This window comes from Apteryx rowi, unplaced genomic scaffold, assembly GCF_003343035.1.
Source record: "Apteryx rowi isolate R43461 unplaced genomic scaffold, aptRow1 scaffold_257, whole genome shotgun sequence".
Classification (NCBI taxonomy): domain Eukaryota; kingdom Metazoa; phylum Chordata; class Aves; order Apterygiformes; family Apterygidae; genus Apteryx; species Apteryx rowi.
Window position 1 is genome coordinate 1053331 of NW_020448941.1, and position 26934 is coordinate 1080264.

Below are 26934 nucleotides of genomic sequence, written 5' to 3' on the forward strand. Positions count from 1 at the left end.
GCTGGTTTACAAAAGTACAAAATCTACTATCTTGGTAGTGGGTAAAGTTTAGGAATAGGCGTTTCTTCACCTTTAGGTTAATTCATAGTAGCAATCCTAGCTCATCTACAGCAACTGTTAAATCTGGCTATTTCCTGACTTACCCAAAATGAGTTCCTTTACCATATTTAATCAATTAACTCTAGCTGTAAATACTTAGTGAAAATCATCAGTTACAAAGCACAAATTGTGGTACTACATGACTCACTGAATGGGCAAGTCTTGAGATTTGAACACCATTCAGTCTTTTAACTTTACCTGGAACTGAACAAATGAATTTAACTGGCATATAGTAGTGGCAGGTGCCCTGTGGTCCTATTACACACCTGTTCTGTTCTCCCCTCCCCCTCCCCCCCCATAGACTGTTTTCTAGGACTATCAAGCTACCCTCTTTATTAACCATGAATGATTTTGAATATTTCCTAAATGGAAGAAAAAATGTTTTAAAATGCTCTTTGTAGGTGTGTAGTAGTTCTTCTTGTACTTAACTGAAGGTTGTTGATTAAAATTTCTTTTCAAATAGCTTGAAATATAATAGAATAATGTATAATAATGCTTTTTTTTTTCATTTAATATAGATTACCAAGAAAGACTGATATGGAAAGGTGAGTTGCAACAAGATAGGCTGTGACACATGCTAAAGTACAGAACTCTGTTTAAGGTGTTAAGGTTAACGTGGAACTGTTCAAATAAAATATTTTTTCATAATTTTAGGTTTTATACAATAAAATAAGCCTTGTTTGTCTTGCTATTACTACATAAATTCAAGATTTTTCTCAGCATCAATGACAATACTAGTTGGGGGGGGGGTTTGTTTGTTTGTTTTTGCTCCTCTGTTCAGGAGGAGTTGTAACTGTTGCTATTCTAGTAGGTGAGCTCCATTAAGGACATTTTTCCTTTAATGACGATGAATCTTGAAGCAATGGTGTGACAATAAACCTGAATGTGAAAGGGAACTGGAAAACCTAAGTAGATTCTGATTTTTGTAATGGAGAAACTTTTTGTTCGGAATAGCAGTTCAACAGTGGAAACAGTGTAGAATCTTCTTTTCTGCCTTTTTCTATGCAACCTAGTCATCTTTCTCATCGTAAGATGCTAATTGAGAGCCCTGCTTTCTGTGTCTATTCTGTGTATTTCTAAAGTATAAAGATTACCAGAAAACAGACTTAAGAGACCAGAACAGACTCCCCTCCCCACCCTGAGATGAAAGAACTTGATTTGCTTCTTTGTTTCTTTGAATATGGAAGTTGCCAGAAAATTGGTTCCTTTATCTGTGTTAGCACTCTAATTGATCTAATTTACTTTGGAGATGTGTTGCAGCTATGAAGTTCCTAAGAATATTAATAAAGAATTCTGTGCACCAGGATGAACATTTCAGATATCTCAAATCTTCCAAAACTGTCATAATCTGTTGTGGAGTTAATCCTGTTCTCAGCAAATCAAGACCTATGATGATTCTCTGAACCTCCTTTTTCTTTCCTCTTGCATAATATTTTATTAAGTAAACTACAAAAAAAMCCAACAGATTTTGTTTTTAATTATCGCTCTATTTGCTTAGGTAGTGACACTCAACTGTGTCCAGAGCTTCCTCTTACTGGTGTGGGGGCTTGTCCCATCTACCTTTTCAGCACTTCTTGGTCAAGTTAAAACCTACTTTGTGGGGCACAGAGGACTGAAGCAACATGCTAAGTCCTAGTGGATTACAGGTTAAATAAGATAGTGTTGAATGGTTACAAAGAATGTCTTGCAATTGAAGATGTTCTGAAGCTTTAAATATTCATATCCTCATTAAACTTGTCTGATCTTGTAGTTCTTCTTGATCAAGTAGCTTTCCAGCTCTTTGAAGGAAATCTGTAAGGGAGGCAGTTTAATTATTCAGATTATTCTGTTTTTCCTAAGTTTGAGAGCCATGATGACAGCAGTAGATGTACTTYAAGCACTGTTTCTTGAAGCTGGCCTGGTGACATGGCATACATGCTTTAGTGAAGATGTAATGGTGTTATTCTCTAATGAAAATACAACATCTAGATGCCTGGCTGAAGGACTCTAAGATAAGAAAAACTGATAGGAAATCATGAATCTTAATATAATATGGCCTTTCTTTGCAAATCATTGCTGTTCTTTATCACTAATAAGAATATATCACTTTCAGTATCTTTTGCAGCAAGGAAGAGAAGCAGTTGGATGGGAAACATTATTATTGTGGTGCAAAATAGTACTGGGAATGTGAAAAATCTATAATGGTAGGGGAAATCCAGGGGCTTGTTTCTTGAGAACGGAGACCTTGTTTGCTCAGTATACTTCTTCCTCTTTTCCTTTTTAATCCTCCAGTAGTGTAGCATGTGTCAGATTTTTATCCAAATACATTAATGGTTGTTTAAGTTTTAACTGGAACTTGGGTTATAGTGATTTCACAAGGCCTTATCTTATACCTGCTTTTCTGAACTAAGAGTTCCTGATGAGAAATATTCTAGAGTCTTGTTCAAATATTTCCAACAACTATACAGACATGTTGTTTTCCTAAATGTTTTGCAGTAGTTAGTGAACAAAGCTATTTTCTCTCAAATTTGCAGCAAAGGCTCTATCACATACACAGGAAGATCAAAAAACAAACTTTTAGTACTGTTGTAAAAACAGGTTGTTCATGACTGAGAACAGTGCAGTTACACACCTAACTTCTTGTGAAACACTGATTTCCATTCTTTTCTAATGACAGAACGACTGGTCCAACTCCCTGCTTAAAGCTGAAGCCCATTTCAAAGTTAGTTCAGGTTGCACAGGGTTGTATCTAATTGAGTGAGATATTTTCTCTGAGGATGGAGAGGTTTTACTCCTAGTATTTAGCTAGTGTTTCACTGCTGTAGTTTGTAATCGTTGTCCCTCATCCTTTTGCACTTTTGAGAAGAGTCTGGCTCCATCTTCTCTCTTATACTCCTTTAGGTATTTGAAGGCAGCAGTAGCCGTAGCCTTCTCTTCTTAAGCATAAGCAAATACAGCTTTCTCAGCCCCTGCTTGTACGTCATGTATTCCAGCCCCTAACTCACTTCAGTACATCAATGTCTGTCTTGCACTGTGGAGCCAAAAACTGGACATATTGCTTTAGGTGCAGTCTCACAAATGCTGATTAAAGGGGAATAATCACTTTCTTGACCAGCTGGCTGTGCTGATGCTAATACAGCCTCTCATTGTTGCAAGGGCATATTGCTGATTCCTCTCCACTGGTTCACCAGTACTCCCAGGTCCTTTTCTGTGGAGCTGTTATCCAGTCGCTTAGTTCTCAGCCTGTGCTATTACCCGAGTTCATTTGATTCCCCTAGTGCAGGACTTTGCATTTGTTTTTCTTGAAACTTGTGAGGTTCCTGTTGACCCATTCCTCCAGCCAGCTGACGTCCTTCTGATTGCTCCTTCCAGTTTGGTATCCTCTGCAAAATTGTAAAGGATGTGTTCCTTCACATCATGTAGTCTGTTGATGGAGGGGTTAAACTGTATTGGCCCCAGTATTGACCTTTAAGGAACACCACTAATATGGAAGTCCAACTGGCAGCCAGTAACAACCTTTCATGCCTGGCAGTCCAGCCAGTTTTTCATCTACCTAATTGTCCACTTATCCAGGCCATATTTTACCAATGCAAGGATATTATGTGAGATCTTGTCAAAAGCCTTGCTAAAGTCAAAGTAAATAAATCCTCTTGATCCTCTGTGGAGTCTGCCATCCTGTAGAAGCCATTCGTGTTGATCGGGGTAGTTTGCCCTTGGTAGATCTATGCTGGCTGTTCCCATTTACCTTCTTGTTCTTTATTTGTCTGGACATAGCTTCTAGGAAGATTTACTCCATTAATTTTTTTGTGAACTGAGATTAGTTTGACTGGCCTCTGTGTTCCTGGATCTTTCCTCTGCCTTGAAGATGGGCATGATGTTTGCCTTTTTCCAGTCATCAAGAACCTTCTCTGATCACCATGGCCTTCTGAAAATGATGTAGAGCAGCCTTACAGTGAGATGGGTCAGCTCCCTTGGGTGCATCCCACCTGGTCCAATGTCTGATGGACTTGTGTATGTCAAGCTTGCTTAAATGGTCCTTGACTTGGTGGTCTTCTACTGTGGCTAATGCTTCACTCAGACTCTGAACACTAGGCCAAAGGGTCTGAAAGATCTGAGAGCAGAACTTACCTGTAAAAACCAAGGTAAAGAATGGATTTGGGGTTTTCAGTGTCTGTTATCTCGCCCTGCTGGGCTCATGTTTCCTTAGTTTTCCTTCTGCTGTTGCATAGAAGCCCTTCTTGTTGTCCTTCATCCTTTCCTAGTTTCTTTTCCAGGTGAGCTTTGGTTTTCCTACACTTGTCCCTGCATACTTGGATAGTTTTTGTGTAGTCCTAAGTAGCCCATTCCCCTCTCTCACCTTCTTTGTGCTTCCTGTTTGCATTTGAGTTTACTCAGGAGTTCCCAGTTCAGCCAAGCTGGCCCTCTGCTGCACCTGCTCAGCTTGCTGCACATTGGAATGGACTTTGTTAGAAACTGTAGAAAAACAAGCTTTGGTGATTCTTATTTGTATTAAAGATGAATTATTCTGAAGGGTTGTTTCTTAGATGTGATCATTAGAAAACCTCTTTAATGTGCTTTGCCTTTATAGGCCTTTTAAATGCACTCTTTTCTTAAGTTCCACCTTCCCTGAATATAATTTCCCCTGCAGCTCAGCATGAGATCATCTGTAATGAAGAGCAAAGGAGCATAGCAACGCTGAATGACTCTTTGGGTTCCTGATAGACAAGTAGAGGAATATGAACTCCCAGGGCAGTTGTGATTTGGGGGTGATGGTGGTGATTATGGCAGCAGCATTCTGTCAAGTGGAAGTAACAAGTCTTCTATAGCTTCATACTAATAAAATGGTTATTGAAAGACTGTGTCTAACTTTTTCAGTAATTAAAACTACATTATTAAATTGCTATGCTTTTTTCCTAAGTTTTGCCTAGCTTTGATTTCCAGACACAAAACGTCATTTTGAATTTTTCTTACTAGTTTTAATCCCCCTCAGGAGTTTGATTGACATAACTACTTTTARATTTTAGCAACTTGTATATTAGAGTGCCAGTAATCTCTTAGGCAAACTCAAAGTCTCACTATAGACATCTTCCAAATCTCATAATGGTTTTCTGAACCTTTTAAAGTCTTCAACATCTTGCTTTAATATTGTAATTGCTATTAGAGCTATGTGCACATACAGCAGCTTGTCCAGCACCTGGAATTTTAATATCAGGTTGGATGTCATTCTAAAACATATTCTCCAGAACACAGAAGTTATTGGCTCAGTGCACAAATTCTTGGATGAGATCTGTAGTTTGTTATGCAGACACTGAAGTGGATGATATTAATGGTGCTTCTGCCCTAAAAGTTTGTCAGCTATCATCAGATTATGCTTTATGTATTGCCCAAAAGGATTAACCTTGTTTAACCTCAAAACCAAAGGGTTAACCAACATGTTCAGCAGAAACACTGCTGTAAACTGAGAACACATTATACCCATAGAATAGGTAGAGGATGGTGCCTTCTAGGTTAGAATCAAAGAAAAGAGGTGCAAGTTCTGTTTGGTAGAGGCCACTATCTGTTGTGGTGATGAATGTGCTTTTGTCACTTTAGAAAATGTCATCAGTAAAACAGTTTCCCCCCCCCCTCCACCCTACCAAGTAACTGAAAAACCATGATGTGTAGAAAGGGAGGAAAACATCTGTGAACAGTAGATGAAATGGGATTTCAGGGTGCMTTCCATAATGATGGGGGAAAAGTCAAAGTGAAGCAGTGTACATCTCCATGTCTTACTAGAGTTCTTTTTCCTTAAAGAGAGCATAGTAGGGGCACACCTAGACTATCTCATACAAAGCGTAGTGGGAAGAATATTGGATATCAGTAATTTCTCATTATACTGATCTCTTTGCAAGGTAGGAGTGATGGGGAAAGTAAGAATTTTGTGTCACTCCCCTCCTCCCTTCTGGCAACATGGTAGCATACTGTAATGTACAATGTAAAGACTTCTCAAAACTACTAGAGTAGTATTTTATTTAGTATTTGATTGTATTTTTTTAAATCAGTGTAATAGTACTATCAGGTCCTGTAACTTTTAGGTAGTTTGCTTTGTCTGCTTTAAATTCAATCATAAATTCTGGGGAAATCTTGTCAAAGATTAAAGAAAAAAAAATCTGAGTTCACCATGTGATTGTTTCTCTTAAAATAGGTGATTCGTTCATGTGAGCATGCCTTCTTTGTTTTCCCAGACAGTCTTGGTTGCTTAGAATCCATGTATCTTTTTAGTTCTTAGGTATTCAAAACAGCGGGCTCAACTTTTTTTCAGTAATTCTATTCAAACAAGTCTGCTGTTAATGATGCCTGCATTAACACAATTAGAAGTTATCATTACAGCTTTATATTAGCACAGAGTTGAATTGCAGCCATATTAGATATTTGAGCACYGGCTTAATGTTTTTTCTTTTTTACAGAAAAATAGAAATCGTGCAGTTTGCAAGCCGCACTCGTCAACTGTTTGTTCGTTTGTTAGCCTTAGTCAAATGGGCTAATAATGCTGGAAAGGTGGAAAAATGTGCGGTAAGTTAGCAACAGAGTTTAATATGAAATAATCTTTAAGTAGTATTGGATTTTGATACATTCTAACTTTTCCTTAATATAGACATCTTAAAAAAAACCTCTATAACCTGTTTCTTCCTATTGAGGAATTATATAAATTAGTCATTTTGCAGTTAATGTTCTCCAAAACTCATCAGTGGTGAAGAAAGGCATGTCTGCACATTGTATCAGGAGTGCTTGGGGTTAGGTGACAGGACAGGAAAGATGGTGATCTCAGTGTTAGTTCTTATAGTCATGTTCGTCCTGCTCTTGGTTAAATAAGACTAAAGTCCAGAATGTTGTAAAAAGCCAGCCCTGAGTGAATACAAACAAGATGGGTTGCATTCCAATAGCAATCATCAGATGAAGAGCTGTGATGCTTCACACATCTGCCACACCATCAGAAATGACATACACATTTAAAGCATCCTTGCATAAGAATGTAAGAAATGGCCAGAGCATTCATTCTTTCTTTGTTTTATAGATCTGATTACTTGAATTGAAAGGAAGTGTCAAATAATCTTCTTAGTCATGTATACTAGATGAGCTGAATGCCAAGGGGTGCTAATTTGTGCATTTGTTGACATGCATGTGTGTTTTCTCCCCCCACCCCCCCTTCCTCTGCAGATGATATCAAGCTTTCTAGATCAGCAAGCCATTCTGTTTGTGGACACTGCTGATCGTCTGGCATCACTAGCTAGAGATGCTTTGGTTCATGCTCGTCTACCCAGTTTTGCTATCCCGTATGCTATTGATGTCCTGACAACTGGATCGTACCCACGTCTGCCTACCTGCATAAGGGTAAGTAATGTTACAACATGGCTAGAAAGAAAAATCCCCTGTATGATATCAAACGCATGTTAATGAAACTATTTTTCTGATATATTTAAATGGAAGTGTAGTTTAATGCATGCCAGGTGTCAGGTTTCTGTAGTGTCAGATCCTGACATAGAGCATTTCCTATTTGTACACATTATGCTTTCTCATTCTCTGTTTGAACTGGTTCTGCTCTAGTACCAGTATAATAGCAACACTTCTCCCTTGGTTGTTTATGTATTTGCACATGGTAAGCCAACATCCCAGAAAAATGCAGTCTAAAAATGAGATACTGACATCTGTTGTTCTCGGTGGTTTTGGCTGCAGCATATTTTATCTAGATGTATTGAAATGCTTAGAACTATCTTTAATCCTGCTGTTTTTTCTTCCTGAGAAAAGAGAAATTAAACACGATTTTGTGAAGTAATTTAAACAGTAGAACTGTAACTGATATCTATCCCTACAGATAAAGATTGGCTTTAGATTTTAATATTTGAAAATGTGTTTAACATGATATAAAGCCCAGAACTGTTTTGATTGGTCTGGGTTGAACAATTTTGTCCACAGTGATCAGTCTTGGGTAAAATCTAATTAACTGGAAGATGAAAAATCTGAATGCAAAATTTAAAGCTTTGCTTGTGTGTAATGGCCTGCAGTATTTATATTTTCAGAATTCTAGTCTGGTTAGTTTTCATCATTGTTACTGATGATGTATTTTACATGTTTGAGATGTGTAAATTCGTTTGTTTTCATCTTAACAGGATAAAATAATCCCTCCTGATCCCATTACAAAGAGTGAAAAGCAAACCACACTTCATCAGCTAAACCAGATTCTTCGACATCGATTAGTGACTACGGATCTCCCTCCCCAGCTGGCAAACCTTACAGTTGGTGAGAATTCAAGTTACTTTTTGAAGAATAGTTTATTGCAGGCTGATTTAAAATTGTTGGTTTAGTGCTAAAGCAAAGCTAAAAGATAGCTTACACAAGGTCATTAGGCATACTTAATCTAGTAAGGCTGGGATCCTGTCTCTGCATACCAACAAAGTATGTTTTTTTCCTCTCTTGAAAAAACAGGACACTGATAATGTTGCTGAAATAATATTTACTCTCAAAAAGAAATCCTGTGCTGATAATGGTAAAAGGTTGTAGACACTGTCTTGTTCTTTCAACAAATATATTATGAAAGGTTCTCCCCTTCTTTGAAGATAATGCAATAACATAGATAGAGATGCTCATATCCCAGTCCATGTTAGGCGTAAAAATATAACTTTTATCCTAAGTTAGTTTAAAAATCCAATTTAATTAAACTGTTAAGTGCTTGTGTGGAAACTCTTTGAACTTTAGGTTAAACAAGTTGGTCTAATGTTGCTCCTTTTTTAAATCTGTTTTGATATTCATCTTCATGCACAAAGTTTGTTCCTATTTCTGCATGTGACTTGTTCTGCAGCTCACTCCAGCACGCGCTCTCTCTCTCTCCCTTCCCCCCCCCCACTTCTCCTTACTCCTTCTGCCTCTGGTGTGGGGTATCTTCCATTTGTTGCTAATTTGTAACTTTGTTTTAATTGCTGTTTTCATTTAGCCAAGTAGTGGTAGAAGAAAAACTTTTTTATAGGAAAGATGGCTAAAAATTGGACTAGATTATTGCAGAATCACAGAAAAATAGGGCTGGAATGGACCTAGTCTATGCTTTTGAGGCAAGGTTAACCATGTGTAAACCATATCCACAGATACAAATTGAATATATCCTTGAAAAACCTTAGTAATAATTTTCACTGCTCCCTCTATGAACCATTGCAATTTCAATATTGGATCCATTTTTGTCTAATTGAAGTGTAAATGGTGTGTCTGAGTTCTTCAGATTTTTCAGTTAATTAAATATTTGAATGACTGTTAGTTTCTGGTTTGGTGGTTTGCTTTAAGAGCATGTCTAGGGTGCTTTTGAAAATCAAACTCAGTTCATGAGTTAGAAATATTCCTGTAGAAATTTTAAGTGTAAAGAATTGTCAAGATGCATGGCATATTTTGTTAGGTGGTTGAGAAGATTGACCCACAGTTTGTAGTAAGAACTTGTATGAAATCGTTTGCTTTGCCACTCATTTCCTTTATGACTTTGCTTATGTAGTTTTGCCTGTTCCCTGTTCTTGAAATAGAATAACATTGTCCAGAAGTTGTGAGGATATATATGTCAATTGGATAGTCTTACATATCTTTGCCTGTGTGCATATATATATGTGTATATATTTTTTTATACATATATTATATATAAATTGTACAAAAGAATATCTTGCCCACGTGAAAATAGAGCTACAATATTAACTTTATATAAGTGGTTTGCAGTGTTACATAAGATATTCATTGTTGATATAGCAAAGAATTAAAAAAAAGGAAAAAAGAAACTAGACATTTTGTCTGTATAACTTGTCAGGCTGGTAGTCATCTCAATGTTATTCTATATTAAAGTAACATGAATGTTAACAAGTTATCATGACTAAAGTATTGCTGTTCAAGACAGTTTTTTTACTTCTGTTCATGCTGCTCATTGGCACTGGTTCTGTTGCAAAAAATCGCAAATCATCAGAGTTATATGGAAATATATACTGCACAGCAAACTCTATAGGGAAGTAATCAGTTTTGAGTGCTTGAAGCTACCATATTGATATTCTGAGGCATCTTGTGAGATTGAGTAAAGTAAAACATTTTTCTTCCTTCCTTTAGCCAATGGTCGTGTGAAGTTTCGAGTGGAGGGGGAGTTCGAGGCCACCTTGACAGTGATGGGTGATGACCCTGACATCCCCTGGCGCCTTCTCAAACTGGAAATTTTGGTTGAAGACAAAGAAACTGGTGGTAAAAATAAATAAATAAAGTATATTTACGTTTTATTCTTTTAGCWTGATGTTCATCTCTGTTGCATAAGTCCTTGTTATACAGTGTCTTTTGCATACCACAACTCAAGATAATGAAGCTATATATACTATACTGTTTTCTTATCACCTTGCACTGTATGTATTTGATTCCTTGCCAATAGTAGACTGTAGCTAACGTTTCCTGAGTAAACCAAAGACTGGGTTATTTTGTTAAAAATTTGGGTTGGTAAATATTTCTTAATATTAACCTTTTGCCTGATGCCTAATGTGCATTATTTTTAATTCGTGAAAGATGGTCGAGCCTTGGTTCACAGCATGCAGATCAACTTCATCCATCAGTTGGTTCAGTCACGGCTGTTTGCTGATGAAAAGCCACTTCAGGACATGTACAGCTGTCTGCGTATCCTTCTGAAAGTTGCTTTTGAGTAAACTGATATGGCCTTGGTCTTTCCAGTAGCTGGAGGTCAAGAAAGATGGATGCTAGGGGAGAATGTCTGTAAGTGGAGTAAAAATGATGGCCTTCGAGACAGCTACTGTCACTTACTGGCATGTAAAACAGTCTCTTGTTATTGGCTTGCTTGGGCTGGTCATCTGGAATCAGATCAGTACACAGTTAATCATCAAAGGTAAAGGTGAGATACTGGAGACAGCAGGATATATGATAAGTCAGTGTAGGAGCAGCTGGCTGCATGTGCTGATTTTGGAGATGCAATACAGTGCTGGCTTTTAAGATGCAGTAGCTAACTATCTCTACTCTCAAGTACTGTAGTAGGGTGGAGCTTATGCAGGAAGTCAGTGCAGTGACTTCCAATGTGCAAAGGACAAGTTACTGACATAATGGGAAACGGCTCTCAGTGAAACACTGTTTTTCTGGAGAAACAAACACAATGTTTCTTAAGGGTGAATGCAGAAGACGGACTTGATGGGTAACTATAATGTGAACTGAATTTCTTTGCTAGTAATCTTTTYCCCAAAAGATGATCAGGATTGAAATCTCTGAGACAAAGTTACTGTGCTACTCTTGCCTAACACCCTGTCCTAGATAAGAGTTGGGGGAGAAATCTTGAAATAGTTGATGCTGTTTATGTGTGTTTATCTCTTGGTTAGTATGTTAGYGTATTTTCAGACAACATCTTGTCTTTGACAAATGGATTTATGTAGTGTGCAGACTCTGTTTGGATTTGTTGTGTTTTCTTAACTCCGTTCTCTAGACTCCTTCTGCTTAGCGCTTCAGTTGGAAGTCTTGCATTCACAAACACTAATGCTGATTCGAGAACGCTGGGGTGACCTTGTGCAAGTGGAGCGATATCATGCAGGGAAATGCCTCTCGCTCTCTGTTTGGAAGTAAGTTAATTTCCAAGGGCTGTTCTTAATAAATTTTAATAAAATGATGAGATCCTTTTTATTTATTAAGCTTGAGTAAGAATTTTTGTGACTGGATTTTCTATTTTTAACGTGAGGCTCCTAAATTCCTGTATTTAAATGCCTAAACGTGGTGCTTGACTYGCAAAGGAGCGAGGGATGTGCACTAATGTACAGGAGGGCAATGGATGCAGTCATAAAATCAGCTCATGTTTAGGTGGGTGTCTAAATATGTTAGTTCTTTGTCGATCTTTCCTGATCATTATTGGTCCCTGGAGGTATTGCTTGACTGGCCCTACATTAAAAAAAAAAAAAAAAAAAAAAAGAGTAGTCCAGATGTTCATCTAACTCCTGTATTGAATTTTTAGCATTCTAAGACATCTTTATGGGTTATAGTTTACTAAATGCTGTATTAACATTTAAACTAAAACGCAGTGTCAGCTGAATTACAATGAAGAAGTTACTTTTATGCAGAACTCCTACAATCAAGGATTGGCTACTGAAGCACATACTTCCTACCATTATGATTATGTTTTAATTATTCTATTTATTTTAAGCCAACAGGTGCTTGGCAGGAAAACAGGAACTGCATCTGTTCATAAGGTCACTATTAAGATTGATGAAACTGATGTCTCAAAACCCTTACAAATATCTCATGAGCCTCCCCTGCCAGCCTGTGATTCCAAACTGATGGAAAGAGCCATGAAGGTAAAGATTTGCTTTGCAGTAGGCATCTAGTTTTATAAATCAAAAACTTAAATACTTTGTGTTAAAGATTTGTTTTGCTTTGATTCTCTTTAAAGAGCTGTTTCTAAGATTTCTACCTGCCTGTTATTGTAGGTCATGATTGATGTGTTTTTGTTGAGATCTTAATTGTTGTTACAAATTCTTGGTCTTGAATTCATCTGAAAAATTGAACGTGTTTTTTTCAGTGTCTTTAAACTTTGTTATGAGGCAACGCTGAGTGGGGAAACAGTAGTCAAGTTTCAGTTATGGTTAGTGTTTGGTTTGAAAGAGACAATTCTTCCGTTTCCTGTTTTGGAGATACTGTGTAATCTTCCTCTGAAAATCAGCTTCTCTGTGTCTTGATTTGCTATTCCCTTTAGGAAAGTCTTATGTTATGCTTTTGAAGTGTTATACGAAGGAGTGAACATGGCTTGTTTGTTAAAGTGTTATGTAAAGCCTGGTCTTACATTATCACTAACCAGGTTATGTCAGCTGGCCTATTTGATTGTATCTCTCTGTTGTGCAAATGCCTAAATGTTAAAGATGGGATAGTTGAAATGATCCAAAATGTAGAACTGCAGTCCTCCTTCCTGCTTGGATGAGATTTCACTGTGGTAATTCCAGATCTCAGCTGATGGTATCTAAGAACAACTTCCTTCTAGTCTTTATAGTGAAGATCCTGTATTTATGCCTAAATATAGGAAAATGTACTTAATTTAGAACATCTGCTGAAGTTCCTCTGGAGTTGGTGGAATCTAAGGAAGCTTACAGAATCAGGACTACAGATTGTAGAACTAGATGTGAGGCCATTTTATATGTCAATGTTAACACTGACTCCCTTTATAACTCGTTGACCTGAACTTAAAAATTGTATTGGCTTTGTATACATTGCTCTTCTACTACTTAAATAATGATTGCATAGCTGTAATGACATAGCAAGCTATGCTTCTGTTTWTTTAAAATACAATACATAACAATAGCACAAACAAGTATGCTTCTCTGAGGAGGTTATTATACATTAATTTACTGAAAATTGGATCTAGCTAGAGTAGAAGCTCTACTCAGTCCTCTGTGAGGAAGAACACTAAGTAGTAGCAGCTGCTGAGTTGAAATGCTCTTGTGGATGGATAAATACATGTTTTTTTAAGGCCTTGTTTTGGAAAGCTAATATTCAGGGGAAGGTCATTCTGGTATACAAAGACATGTACTGAAATTCTGTATAATTCTGTACTGCTGTAAATCTCTTCTGCATTTATTTTCTTTGCTAGAATAAAATTTGGTTTTGATTCATCTTGAACAGTTTGCAAAGCAATGCGAGATTAATTAGAAGAAGGTTCTTTCTAAAGTGGTCATTTTATTAAGCTCAGTAGCTTGGTTAAAGTGTGCTCGTGCATAATGTCTGCACATCAAATTTGAACTTGCCCATGTACATTCCTTTTCACAGATTGACCACCTGTCCATAGAAAAACTCCTAATAGACAGTGTCCATGCAAGATCTCATCAAAAACTCCAGGAGCTGAAAGCTATTCTTAAGAGCTACAATGTTAATGACAATTGTATGTGTTTTCTGCTGAACTTTGTGTCAATTTTATTTCTCTCTGTGCCTTCGATTGTTTTCCTTTTTTCTTGATACTGCTTCTTTTCAGTAATTTGAATAGAAAATATATGAACATAAATAAAGGGAAGTGTGTTCAGAAGTAACAAGACAGCTTTAAATCGTTCTGCATTAATAACTGTAAAATACTCAACAATATCTACCTCTAAATGTAGTGTAATAGGTGAAGCTGGTAGTGCGTTATGTTCTGGGGGAAGGATTAAAATTTGTCTACTGTAAAAACTTGTGTTCAGAATCAAAATTAATCTTTCACCATCTTGAGCTGACTTTAGATGAGACTGCTCTAACTACTGTTGAAACTGCTGGGATTCAGATTGAGCCTATAATCTTGATGAAGTCAGTTAAGATATTCAAGGATTTAATCATCCTTCTCCTTTAAATTTAATCTGATTTTCCTCCCTTTCCCCAATGGCTGGTTTTATCTTACTAGACCTATTTTCACAGAGGAGTTCATTTGCTTCAATTTCCCCTTTACATGAACTGTACAATAACATGCAAATAGATTTAACGAGTTCAGGACTACTGCAAGTAAAAATTGCTCCTGTAAACTATATTTAAAAAAAAAAAGAAAAAGATTTTGTGATTATAATGGGCTAAGTTTTACTATAATGAGCCTGAATTTCATGTCAAATTATTAACATCAATTTTTCTGTAGCATTCATTGAAACGGCTCTTCCAACTCTTGTAATTCCAATTTTGGAACCATGTGGTCGATCAGAATGCCTACATGTTTTTGTTGATCTCCATTCTGGAATGTTTCAACTGATGCTGCATGGTGTTGGTAAGTAGCTGAAACAGCTTGTACTTAATACCTTGAGAGAATTCTCAGTTACTAAGGTAATTTTGCGTGAACAGTTTTATCAAATCTCTGAAGTTCTGTAAGTAAGGGTCATGCAACTGAACACTGCAGGTTAGGTCATTAGCTAGGTATTTGAGCTTATGAAGAATGGAGAATTTGATCTTTGTGCTTAGATTCATAGTTCAGCTAGGTATATTTTAAGAGGAGGACAGGCTAAATCTTGTTAGGCTTCATTTGCAATGCGTGTTCTATATGACTCACGCTGCCAGGGCAGTGCCCTTAATGGATGCAGTCATGTAATATACACCTAATTGAAAGTTATGTTATGGAACCTTACACTTCTTGAGATATTGTTCAACATAATAAATCCTAACTTGGTGTTTCAGACTGCTTAAAAAAAGGAGAAGGAGGAACGTGAGTTGTTCTAGTTTATTTGCCTAACAGCATAATGCTGTGGTTCTATAAGCATTGTGGATCACTCTGAGTATCTTAATTGTGATTGTCAAATTGAGACACTTTCACTAAAAGGTCAAAACTTCTGTTTGAAATGTGAATGTTAGGACTGTTCACTCACCTAATATTCTTATAGATCAACTGACACTAGATGACATAGAGAAGTCTGTTAATGATGATATGAAGCGCATCATTCCTTGGCTCCAGCAGCTCAAGTAAGCAACTTGTATGATCCATTTAGTTTTCATAGCATGATCGCCATATTTGTATTTTGTAGGGACACACTTGCATAGCTTTTTGCTTTAACACAGACAGGAAAATACTTTATCCCTTTTCTAAGCAGCTTTGAGTCCTTGCTGTCCCCTCTAAATGGGTGGAGGAAACTGCTTTTGCTGGGAGTCAATTCTATAATCAGCCCTGGTCTGCCTGCCTGCACATAGTCCCATGCATTGCTGTGTGCACACGCTGCATGAAATCTTCTCACTTTAAGTCAGTAGCAAAACACTTGCTTCCTGGGGATCTTATTTTGTGCTCATGCTTGTTTCCTTTCTCCTTTATTCCAGTCTGTTTCTACAGCTGAACACTGCTTGTTTCTCTGCAAGAAGGACCTCCCTTTTCATAATGCAAGGGGAAACCCAGGAAGTGGCCTAAGATGATTTAAATAATAGCCATTTTTCTTTTTAATGCTTCAACCCTTGCTGGTTTAAACCTTTGATCTTGCCCCCTTGAAGCCCTGAGATTTAGACGCCCACTAGTACTTAACGCAAGATGCACTGGGCTCCCATGAGTGCTTGTAGCAAATAATACAAATACAGTTTGCATCTATGTGAAAACTAAGTTCCACCTGTTCAGTCTTTCTGGAAATTCTGAATACTCTGACCAAATTTCAGGGTGAAACCTCTACTTGAGGAATTTTGCTTCTAAAAAAAGCATGATGACGCATGAAGCACTGGCACCCTGGAGAAACTAATCAACCTCTCTTTGTTACAAATGACATCTAGTTGATGGTTTGGGTAGTGCTGCAGTTCTTGAAGCAGCTAGACAGTCCCCTGAAATGTATTTTAGGACAAATATATCTAAAATGTATCTATAAGAATAAACATGTGTCTTGCCTGAGAGGTGCTGAGCACCCATACCTTCCACTACTGTTTTCAGTGGAAGTTTGACTGAAAACTAAGCTGTATATTTCCGAACCCCCTTCAAGCCTGGGTAGGCTTTGTGGTCTTATCACTATAGCCAAAATCCATTGGAATATAATGAAGCTTGGTTAAAAAAAACATCAGAATAAATTTGCTGTCTTGCATGTGGTTCTGCGTTTCCAAACTTATTCAGGCGAATGAGTTCATGTATAACATCATCGAGAGTGACCTTAATCCAGCTTTGACCTTTATACTGTATCGTTTACCAGCATATGGGAGCAAAGATTTTCTAATGGCTGTCTGTTTCCCAAGCTGATGACAATTAGTAAAGATAGTGATAAGGAAAGGTAAACCCCTGAAATCTTCTGTGTAACATCCTGTGTGTAACTTGTACAACAGTGATAAATGTTAATTTAGAATATGACTGACTCTTAATTTGACACTAGTGCTCTGAAAAACAGTATACAGTCACAGGGTACTAATGCCTTTCTTTCAATGCAAGGTTCTGGCTTGGACAGCAACGTTGCAAACAGTCTATAAAACATCTGCCTACAGTGAGCAGTGAAACTCTTCAGCTGGCTAATTATGCTAGCCATCCAGTGGGAAATCTTTCCAAACACAAATTGTTTATCAAACTCACCCGGCTTCCACAGTACTACATTGTAAGTAATGGAGAAATGCTTCTTATCTTTTGCTCCCAGGCATGGATATATGAGCCAGTTCATACTGTTAACTCTAGCATTAGGAACCAGCTGATTGCTATAAGCCTTGACTATCCCCTCTGCCTCCCTTCTCTCGCTCACYGGGTTTGTTAAGCTGTCAGGCTCATAACAAGGAGGGGACATAAGTTTATTACTCAGCAAACAGGTGGGGGCAGACAGGAACTGAGATACACTTAGTCTTAACTTGAGGGTCTTCTCAATTAGTTGCTTTGTTTAAATGCAGGTTGTAGAGATGTTTGATGTTCCTGGCAACCCTACAGAACTAGAATACAAATACCATTTTCTCTCTGTGAGCTATGCTGAAGGAGATGACAGCCCTGCTACTGCACTTTTACTACAGCAGTTCAAACCAAACATTGAAGAGCTAGTACTAGACACAAAAAGTGGCAAACAAATTAAAAGTGGTGTCAAACGCAAGGTATGTGCTTCAAAAGCCATCAGGCTTGTTCTAAAATATGAAAGCTAAATGCGTGTTCTGAGGATCAGTACCAACTTTAGTAGTATTGTTTCAAAAATTGTATGGCTGATGTCTTATATATTGCAGCTTGTTTCTCTGGTCTGCTTCTAGAGATATTGGGAAGCTATTTTGCAATAGTTATTGTGTTTTAATTCATGCCAGGCCTTCTCAGCTGGTCTAAAGACCCAAAGCAGAACACTCCGAGGTAGCTAGACTAACTTGTATAAGCATAGCACTGGTATCTATGCATTGTGCCATGTAGGCATAATCTTCAAGGGACCACAAAGAGTTGCTTTATGGGATCAGATTGACCTAGCTTACATATGGAAATTTGGTGATGTGTAAATACTGTTTTGAGGAAGGAGGTGACTATAACATTACTTTAAATGAATTGTTTTAGTCCTAAACTAAAGCATTTCCTCAGAGAAGCTTGTCCTCGGGGTGTAATTCATTTAAAACTTGGATAAATGAAATTATTCTGACATCTTTTTGAAATGCTTACCCCAAACATGCAAATACATTTGTCTTTATTTTAATTCTAGTTATCTGGTGACCCGTGTTCAACAGAACCTAAGAAACCAAAACGATCAGGAGAAATGTGTGCCTTCAATAAAGTCCTAGCTCATATTGTAGCCATGTGTGATACAAATATGCCATTTATAGGGCTTCGTATGGAGGTATGTATTAAACACTGTTTCTGCCTTCCCCACTTCTCCCCTCTCACCACCTGATTCCCTTGTCTAGATGTGACTGTTTGGAGAACTTGTAGACATGTTCACTTCATAGTCCCCTTGACCAGCTGAGCCTGGGTGGCTGATGTTTCGCACTGGGTGGCTTTAGTTGTGTTGCAGCTGGTTCTCTAATACTGAGCACTGTGAAAGAGGCTCGAAAAGTTGGGGGGAAGGGAGAGGATGAAAGAGATGCTTGTGGGAGGAGGGGATGGGAGAAAACTTTATACCAAATTTATACATCTGGGTTTTGGCTTTCCAGTGCTTCAGAATATGAAACATCTGTGCCACCCTTAGCCCCCCAAAAAAGTTGTTTTGCTTGACTTTTTGCTTGGGATAATGTTTTTCTCGTTCATTCTTAGCTGTCTAATATGGACATTCCTCACCAAGGAGTACAAGTAGAAGGAGATGGCTTCAGCCATGCCATACGTTTATTAAAGTAAGAGGATGTGCTCCCATACTTGATTTTATTATTGTATATATGCCTAAAAGAAGAAGGAATAAATCTGGAGAGCAGCACTAAAAATATCTTAGGGATTTTGGGAGTTGTTTTTTTGTTCTGTTTTTTTAACTATCATGGATCTTGAACCCCCAAGTGAAGAAAAGGGGGATACTGAAGAAAGTAAAAAGAAGAATAGACTTAGAGCCTGAACTGGGTTTGTTTCCTTCATTAGCCTAAACTAGGGAACTCTGAGAACAGTTCCTGACAGTCCTCAGGCCTAAAATCTCAGCAGTGCTAAGGAAGATATGGTGCAATGATTCRTGAACATGGAGTTGCAATTTTAGATCAGATCAGAGGCCTGCTTACTCTGTATATTATTTGACAATGCCCAGTTTCTGATATTCCAGAGGAAAATAAAGGAATCCCAAAAAGGACGATTGCATGATAAACAACTTGTAGAGGAAGCGCTTTAGAACCACACAGCACTTTGGAGTGGAAAGGGCCTGTGGAGGTCATCTAGTTCAACCTCCCGTTCAACCTCCCAAATTTTCAAATCTCCAACAGTTTTGTGCCCTCTCTGGACACAGTATTTGAGGTGTTATCTGTCAAATACTGACTAGAGGGAAATACTCACTTCCCCTGACTGCCTGGTTATGCTGATGCTGATGCAGCCCAAGATGCAGTTGCCTGTCATTGCCGCAAGGGCACACAGCTGACTCCTGTTCAGCTTGTCTCCCAGGACCCTCAGGTCCATTCATGCAGAGCTGCCACCCAGCCAGTCAATGCCCTGCCTGGACTGTTGCATAAGGTTATTTGGTTCCAAATCCAGGACTTGACGTTTATTTTTGCTGAACTTCATGACATTCCTGTTAACCCATTTCTCCAGCAAGCTGCAGTCCCTCTGAATAGCATCCCTGCTTTCCAGGCTATTGATTGCGCCCCTCAATTTTGTGTCATCTTCCAACTTGTTCTTCCTCTGCATCATGTAGGTTATTGAAGATGTTAAATTGTATTGGCTTCAGTGTTAACCCCTGAGGAATGCCAGCCATAACCAGCCTCCAAGTTGGATTTAGAACTGTTGACCACAGTGCTTTCTGCCTGGCAGTCCGGCCAGCTTTTCACACTCCCTGGAGTCCACCTTAAGTCTACTAGTTAAACTTTGGCTTATGTCATCAAATAAAACAGATTATCTCTGTTTAAAAAAGCAAACACACCTTTTTGAATTTAAACAGCCTAACTTCTTTTATACTGCAGAAATATACAGTGATATGAATACCTCACTCTAAATGTATCAGGCACTACCTTTTTAACTTTGCCTATGAGCAGAGAAGTCCTGAGAACTTGTGAGCTGAAGTTAAAGGTGGTATATCAGATTTCTGGAACAAACTCTCAGGGGTTTGAAAGTTTGGTGTGTTTTTATTTAAGCTTTATTTAGTCTGTCCTTTGAACTAAATTCTTGCACTGGGATATGAATAAGTGGGTACTAAGATAGCTACCAGGTTGTTCATTGCATTTTGAATGAACTTGTTCTAAGAGGAGAACTGATTCATGAATTCAGGTTGTCACAATTTCTTTATCTTCATCTTTTAGCTTGTTTCTCTGTATAAAATCTTTATATCAATGTGTTCATACACATCAGGAGACCAGGCCAATCCAATTCGGCAGATCCCTTAACAGTTTATAATTTGCAGGTGTTGAATCAATATAAAAGTTGGTCTTAACTAAGGGTGCTTTTATAATTCATTCTATCTCTCCACATGTGCGCCCCCCTCCCCCCCCCAAATTTGTGAAGAGGAGTAAGATATCTGACTGTTCTTCTGCAGTCCAGCTGTTTCTGTTTTTTTACCATTAATTTGTTCATTCTTTCATGCTCAGGTTTACTTAAATTCTTCAGGAATTGTTAAATTGTTTTTTTTGCTTTTGGAGCTGCACTGTGTACAGTTGATATGCTCTTTTCTTCCTGAACAGAGTTCCTCCCTGTAAAGGTGTAAATGAGGAAACACAGAAGGCTCTGGACCGATCTCTTCTTGATTGCACTTTCCGATTACAAGGTAGAAATAATCGCACATGGGTGGCTGAGCTGGTGTTTGCAAATTGTCCGCTTAACAGCACTTCATCCAGGGAGCAAGGTAAGTTTTATTTGGGAAGTCTTGTAAATTTTGTTTCTTTGTGTCTTGCATTAATCTGATCCAGTAGCTCCAATCTCTGTGTTAATGGACAACMCTCAAGATTTCTGGTGAACCACTGTGCACCTGAATAAAACTTTTGACTGCTGAGATGGCACATTCTTACTATTTAAATATGCTTCCAGGTCACTTACCACACTTCAACCACAGTCTGTAAACCACAGTTTGGGAACCTCTAGTTTAACCAGTATTTACCATTCTCCTAACACTGCAGGACCAACACGTCATGTTTACCTGACATATGAAAACCAGTTGTCTGAACCAGTTGGGGGTCGCAAAGTTGTTGAGATGTTCCTCAATGACTGGAACAGTATTGCTCGGCTGTATGAATGTGTCCTGGAGTTTGCACGATCCTTACCAGGTACAAAAATGATTTCCTTTTTTAATTATTCTTTTTATTACATGTTTATAGATTACGACAGCTTTCTCACTCTACCTCTTTTCCTTCCTCTCTTCAAAGACATACCCAACCACTTAAACATTTTTTCAGAAGTTCGTGTCTACAATTATCGAAAACTTATCCTTTGTTATGGAACTACCAAGGGGAGCTCAGTAAGTAACTCCTAAGCACACTTAAAATGTTTGTGTGAAAACAGAATGGATGGGCTTAGAGTTCTCAGAATTGATCTACAAAATATTTCATTGTATTACATTATTGTAAAATTAATATTGATGAATGTAGAAGATACAAAGGTGCTAGATTACTAATTTGCTAGGTTCCTGGGTGTTTGGAATCTTTGAGGATTTCTACAATATGCTTCTAAGGACAGTTGTGTGCTCTTTCTGTATGCTTCTGAAGCTGCTGATGGATTGAAAGTTGGTATGGTGTACCAGGGTTATATGCAAGTCTCTTTCTTAAGTGGTCACTGTCATATTAGGATATATGGAACTTTTGATCTGAGTGCAAGGTACGTGCTTAATGCTGCCTTGAAAGAAAGCACTCTAGCAAAGATTTCAGTGTAGTGATGTGCTTTCAAATGAGCCAGTCCTTAATTATTTTGTAGCAGAACTGTTCCATCATTCAGAACTCTAGCTTACTGTTTGGCTGTACTCCAGAGTGTTTGAATTTAAAGCATATTTGGTTACTTTGACAGTTGTCTGTGTTGCTCATACCCTTGGACTGAATTAAATGCAGGGTAGAGGAGGAACCAACCACACATTTATCACGGACTTAATATAACTTCGTGTACAACTGAGGCAAAGTAGCTGGTGCACTTGAAATTTGCATCCTGAAAGGCCTTTTCTGTGTTTATATTCTAAGCTGAATTTTTAAGAGCATTTCTGTGCATTTTATTGTGACAGTTTAATCTTACTAAGTAGCAGGAGTGGCTCTGTGGATTTTGCATGTCACTTCCTTATATATTAGCATGTCCAGTTCTCGCTTCTGTGTTATGACTGACAAAATCAGTCCACTTGCAGCAACTCATTAATCACTTCTCTGCAGCAAGAACCTCTTGAGTTTAACTTCCACTCTCAACATCTCTGTCAGAAAAGACTTTTTAGACTGACTTACTAAAGTAACTGCCCAATTTTACTGTTGCCAACAGTCCAGTTATCTAAACGTAAAAGTTATATATAAGCCAACAGCATTTGCTCAGAATTGCAACAACTTTTGTTGCAGGTGAGTTAGGATTCTTTTGAGGTCGGATGAAAAAAACAAAAAAAAAAAAGAGCAGAACAACTTTCATGTTATAACAGCTTAGTTGTTCTAGTTTCCAAGATCATTTTGTGTTCTTGATGTTGCAGATTAGCATTCAGTGGAATTCCATACTCCAGAAGTTCCACATTTCACTGGGAACTGTTGGCCCAAACTCAGGTTGCAGTAACTGTCACAACACAATTCTGCACCAGCTCCAGGAGATGTTTAATAAAACACCAAATGTGGTGCAGCTGTTACAGGTAACATTTTGTAAACTATTTTTAAAAAACATGTAAGATAACTGAGATCTGGGTTCAGATGAAAATCTTTTCTTCAAAATTACATGTGTGTTATGATTGCTTATGGATCTCACTGGAAGAAAGTGGCCTCCGGAAGACTGTATCTCTTTTCAGGTTTTCCCTGACTTTTACTTTAAAGATGAGCTACTTGATCTCTTTATCTGTTCTCTCTCAGGTTCTGTTTGACACTCAGGCTCCATTAAATGCTATCAACAAACTTCCAACTGTGCCCATGCTGGGTCTGACTCAACGCACCAACACTGCCTATCAGTGTTTCTCGATTCTGCCACAGTCACCCACGCATATCAGGCTGGCTTTTAGGAATATGTACTGCATTGACATCTACTGCCGGAGTCGTGGTGTTGTGGCGATACGCGATGGAGCATACAGTCTCTTTGACAACAGCAAAATAGTTGAAGGCTTTTACCCTGCACCTGGGTTAAAGGTGACTGTTTCTGTGTTTTCTGGCATGTCGTAAGTAGAAGTGAGCTTAACCTGAAGCATGGATTTAACGAATTTTGTGAAGAGTTGCAGTGCTTCCAAAGCCATGAGCACAAAATGAATTTTCTGATTCATAAGTAATTTGTTAATTAGAGTTAAAACATTTTCTTTAAAACAACTAGCATCCAGTGTCTTTTTTTTTTTTTTATCATAATAATATAATGTAGAGGCCATTTTAGGCATTCCTTTTGTTAAAACTCACTGAAGCTTTGTGACTAGGCTAGGTTTATTCTTCAGGATTAAAAGTGACTCTTTCTCCCAAACTTTGTGTGGTGGGACAGTTCTTATCTGTTGCAGATGGGGAAATGTTCTGTATCAGATGATTCTAGATACTTTTCTTAAAATGATTTCCACTGGTGTGTGGCAGGAGCCTGTGGCTTTGATCTTAAATATGATGCTAGCTCATTCTTGCTGAAAAATGAATCTCTGCCCATTTTGACAGAACACCTTAGCTGACAGCAGCTTGTACCAGTCCTAGTCTTGCTGAAATACTGGAAGATGGACCCTTTATGAAACAAGATAGTTTCCTAACTCTTCTTCTGATGATCGCTACTGAGTATTTATTCTCTGGCACTGCATTTAGCTAATCTTAAACCTATAACTCTATTCAAAATCTACTTTTCTCAACAATTCCAAGCAGAAGAATAAGGGGAAGAGGAAAGGGGTGCAGATAGCAGTGGCAAGTGTAAGGAGAGGTATAGGAGCAGATAGTTCAAGAGGGTTGGTAAATTGCTTTTTGAAGAGAACACTAGAGAGGAGGTGACCTGTGCACTCTTACCCAACAGGGCAGTTTTAGGTGTAGTGCAGTAGGCCAGTAGCTACTGATGAGTCATTCTGGAACAGCTGCAGAGCTGCCGAAGTATAGGAATGGAAAGGACTATTTCCAAGTGCAGATAATTCATTATTTTTTAGGGAAAATAATTGTTGCTCCTTCAGATAACTAGACGTATTTCATGTTAATGAGCAAGGTTTCTTGTTTGGTGGTTATATAAGACTTCTAAAATAAAAAGAAAAAAGATTTGGGGGGCATAAGCTTAAACATCCGCTGAGAAGCTATGTTTATGGATTGATATGGGTTTTTTTAAGCTATTAATATAGTATATGACTAGTAGTTGGATCTAGAGACCTACCTGTTTATGTGCTGTAGCTGGTAAAGGTAGTAGTATTAAACCTCAACAAGTACTGTGCTTAATTATATAATAAAATTTAATTAGGGAAAGTGTTCACTAACAAAATTGATTTATCCACAGACATTCCTGAACATGTTTGTTGACAGCAATCAGGATGCACGAAGACGATCTGTAAATGAAGATGATAATCCACCTTCTCCTATTGGAGGTGACATGATGGATTCATTGATATCACAGCTTCAACCCCAGCAACCACCGCAGCAACCACAGCAACAGGTAACGTCCAGGCAAAATAAGAAATGTTGATCATCTTCCACAACTATAGGTTTTTAAGAACTTACCTTCTGAAAGGATTGGCAGTAAAAAGTGAAGGGAGAATATAAAACTGGTCTGTTCCAGAATTGCCCTTGGTGGGAAATGTATTAATCTGATCACTTCTCATTGCAGCACAGGGAGCACATAGCATATCAGCAGCAGCTTTGGAGGGTCACTTGTGACTTGCTGCCTTAGAAGCAAAGGACTGAAGGGGAGAAACTGTGGTTTAAGATGGAAGATATTGGGGGAGGGAAGAGGGGGCAAAAGGCTTTTCTGTATAAGGCGCCAGATGAAGAGTAATGAGGTGCAGAGGTGTAAGGTGTGTGTTTATATGGTTTGAAGAACCATATTGTTAAATTTTAAAAAATCAAAAAAATAATGGTGAGCTCTGAACAAGGTGGTATAGAAAATAAAATGTTGATGAACCTATCAGAGCTCATAGGTAGGGACCGAGCTTGCATTAGTATTCTGCTGTACATACTTCAATTTTAGTACAGAATGATAATTTTCATTGTCCTGTGTTGATGCTTCCAGCCATTTGCAAAACAGGCAGGAGCATCAGGCGCATATCCTCTTACTTCTCCACCCACCTCCTATCACAACACAGTGACACCATCTCCATCTATGATGCACACACAGTCACCAGGTAAGATGGCTGAGAATTTGTGTGCTAATCATGTGCTGGAAATGCACAGCTGCTTTCTGTATGCGTGCTTTTTTTTATTATTTGATTTGTGTTTAGCTCCAAGTTAATCAAGGGTAATGCATCTTACAATGTGCAAAATAGGAAAGTCCTGCCATGCATAATTTGGAAAGTGCATTTTGAAACCAAGCAATACACGCAGCTAAACTGTCATTTTTAGCTATGTAATATTTTACCTCAGCACGAAAGGACCATTGGGACTGTTTTAAGGCTTATAAAAAAGCTTAAAGCTTATCAAAGCCTATTCATTTAATACTTGTTTCTTCAGAAAAGCTTTTCATCATGAAAGCTCAGCTTTCTACTCCTAGCCGTTATAGCGCAACAACAAATAATATCTAAATTTGGGGAAGGGTTGGGTGGGGAGGGAGAGAATGCCATTCTGCAAGCTGAGTATCTTGGAAAGCTTGCTTTATGTGCTGAATCAATCTGGAAAATATAATCCTCATGCATGTAGAAAATGCAGCCTTTGAGCGCAAGAGGGAATTCTAGTGCAYCTTGTTTGCCATTTCCCTAACAAGGAGATAACTGTAACAGGTAGTAGAAAAACTTGTGACAGAGAAATGGGAAGTGTGTGTGGTAAGTGTCTTGGTATCTTTGATTAGGAAATCTGCATGCTGCAAGCTCACCTAGTGGAGCTTTAAGAGCACCATCACCAGCGTCGTTTGGTCCAACTCCTTCACCTTCTTCCCTTGGAATCACAATGGGACAAACGGCCAACTTTGCCAGCCCACATGGTGAGTTCTTTTACTGGTATGTGTATGTGGTGACAGGGAGAGCAAATCTGTCTCTGAAAATTAAGCCTTTCTGAGCAGACCAAAGTTAATTGGGAAAAAATAATATTTATTGGCTTAAGTAGCTGCTTTTGTAGTTGTAGGTGTACTTGTTAACAGTAGTTAAAAGTAACTGCATGGCATGTGGAGGTGTTTCTAACACTTTAAAAGTTGAGTATCAGTCATGCTCTTTCCTGCTTACTAATTGGGGGAAATTCTATGTGGACTTGCAATTAAACAATGGCTGCAGCTTCTTAGTTGTCTGCAATGAGCAGTCTCCTGTTAGATTAGTTACTTTATTTTCACTGTTTTAAGTTTCCTGGAAAAACAACTGGAACAAATTAGAAACTCAAATGCTTGCAGTTGGAAAAAGTCCTACTCGTTTGACATACATATATGCAAGCAAAATGTCTTTCACTCCTTTCCTTTATTATTTTGAAAACTGCCACAACAATTGTGTTGTAATCGCGTACATTGGAAACTGCTCCATAGATCACAATAAATAAACAGTTCAGATCAGAACTTCAGCACACCATTACAATTGGCAAGATGACAAAGTGAGATAGATATACAACAGACTGTTTAAGAACCTTGCTCTGATCAGTCTTTGTAAGGGA

At 38.1% G+C, this 26934-nt stretch overlaps 1 protein-coding gene across 3 annotated transcripts in view; it reads left to right on the top strand.

Annotated features, from left to right (window-relative positions):
• MED14 (mediator complex subunit 14) overlaps positions 1-26934 on the top strand; it is a 36868-nt gene that overhangs the window by 1513 nt on the left and 8421 nt on the right. For 2 of the 3 annotated variants that reach the window (XM_026067274.1, XM_026067275.1), the window contains exons 2-24: positions 618-644; positions 6525-6630; positions 7276-7449; positions 8226-8355; positions 10183-10311; positions 10624-10731; positions 11543-11675; positions 12251-12401; positions 13864-13975; positions 14690-14815; positions 15423-15501; positions 16928-17087; positions 17371-17565; positions 18147-18281; positions 18695-18771; positions 20743-20903; positions 21175-21321; positions 21421-21512; positions 22707-22859; positions 23074-23343; positions 24650-24805; positions 25379-25490; positions 26150-26281. In XM_026067274.1, the coding sequence (XP_025923059.1) occupies positions 618-644; positions 6525-6630; positions 7276-7449; positions 8226-8355; positions 10183-10311; positions 10624-10731; positions 11543-11675; positions 12251-12401; positions 13864-13975; positions 14690-14815; positions 15423-15501; positions 16928-17087; positions 17371-17565; positions 18147-18281; positions 18695-18771; positions 20743-20903; positions 21175-21321; positions 21421-21512; positions 22707-22859; positions 23074-23343; positions 24650-24805; positions 25379-25490; positions 26150-26281 (3065 nt within the window). The remainder of the gene's footprint in view (positions 1-617; positions 645-6524; positions 6631-7275; positions 7450-8225; positions 8356-10182; positions 10312-10623; positions 10732-11542; positions 11676-12250; positions 12402-13863; positions 13976-14689; positions 14816-15422; positions 15502-16927; positions 17088-17370; positions 17566-18146; positions 18282-18694; positions 18772-20742; positions 20904-21174; positions 21322-21420; positions 21513-22706; positions 22860-23073; positions 23344-24649; positions 24806-25378; positions 25491-26149; positions 26282-26934) is intronic. The other variant, XM_026067276.1, reaches the window with a different exon arrangement.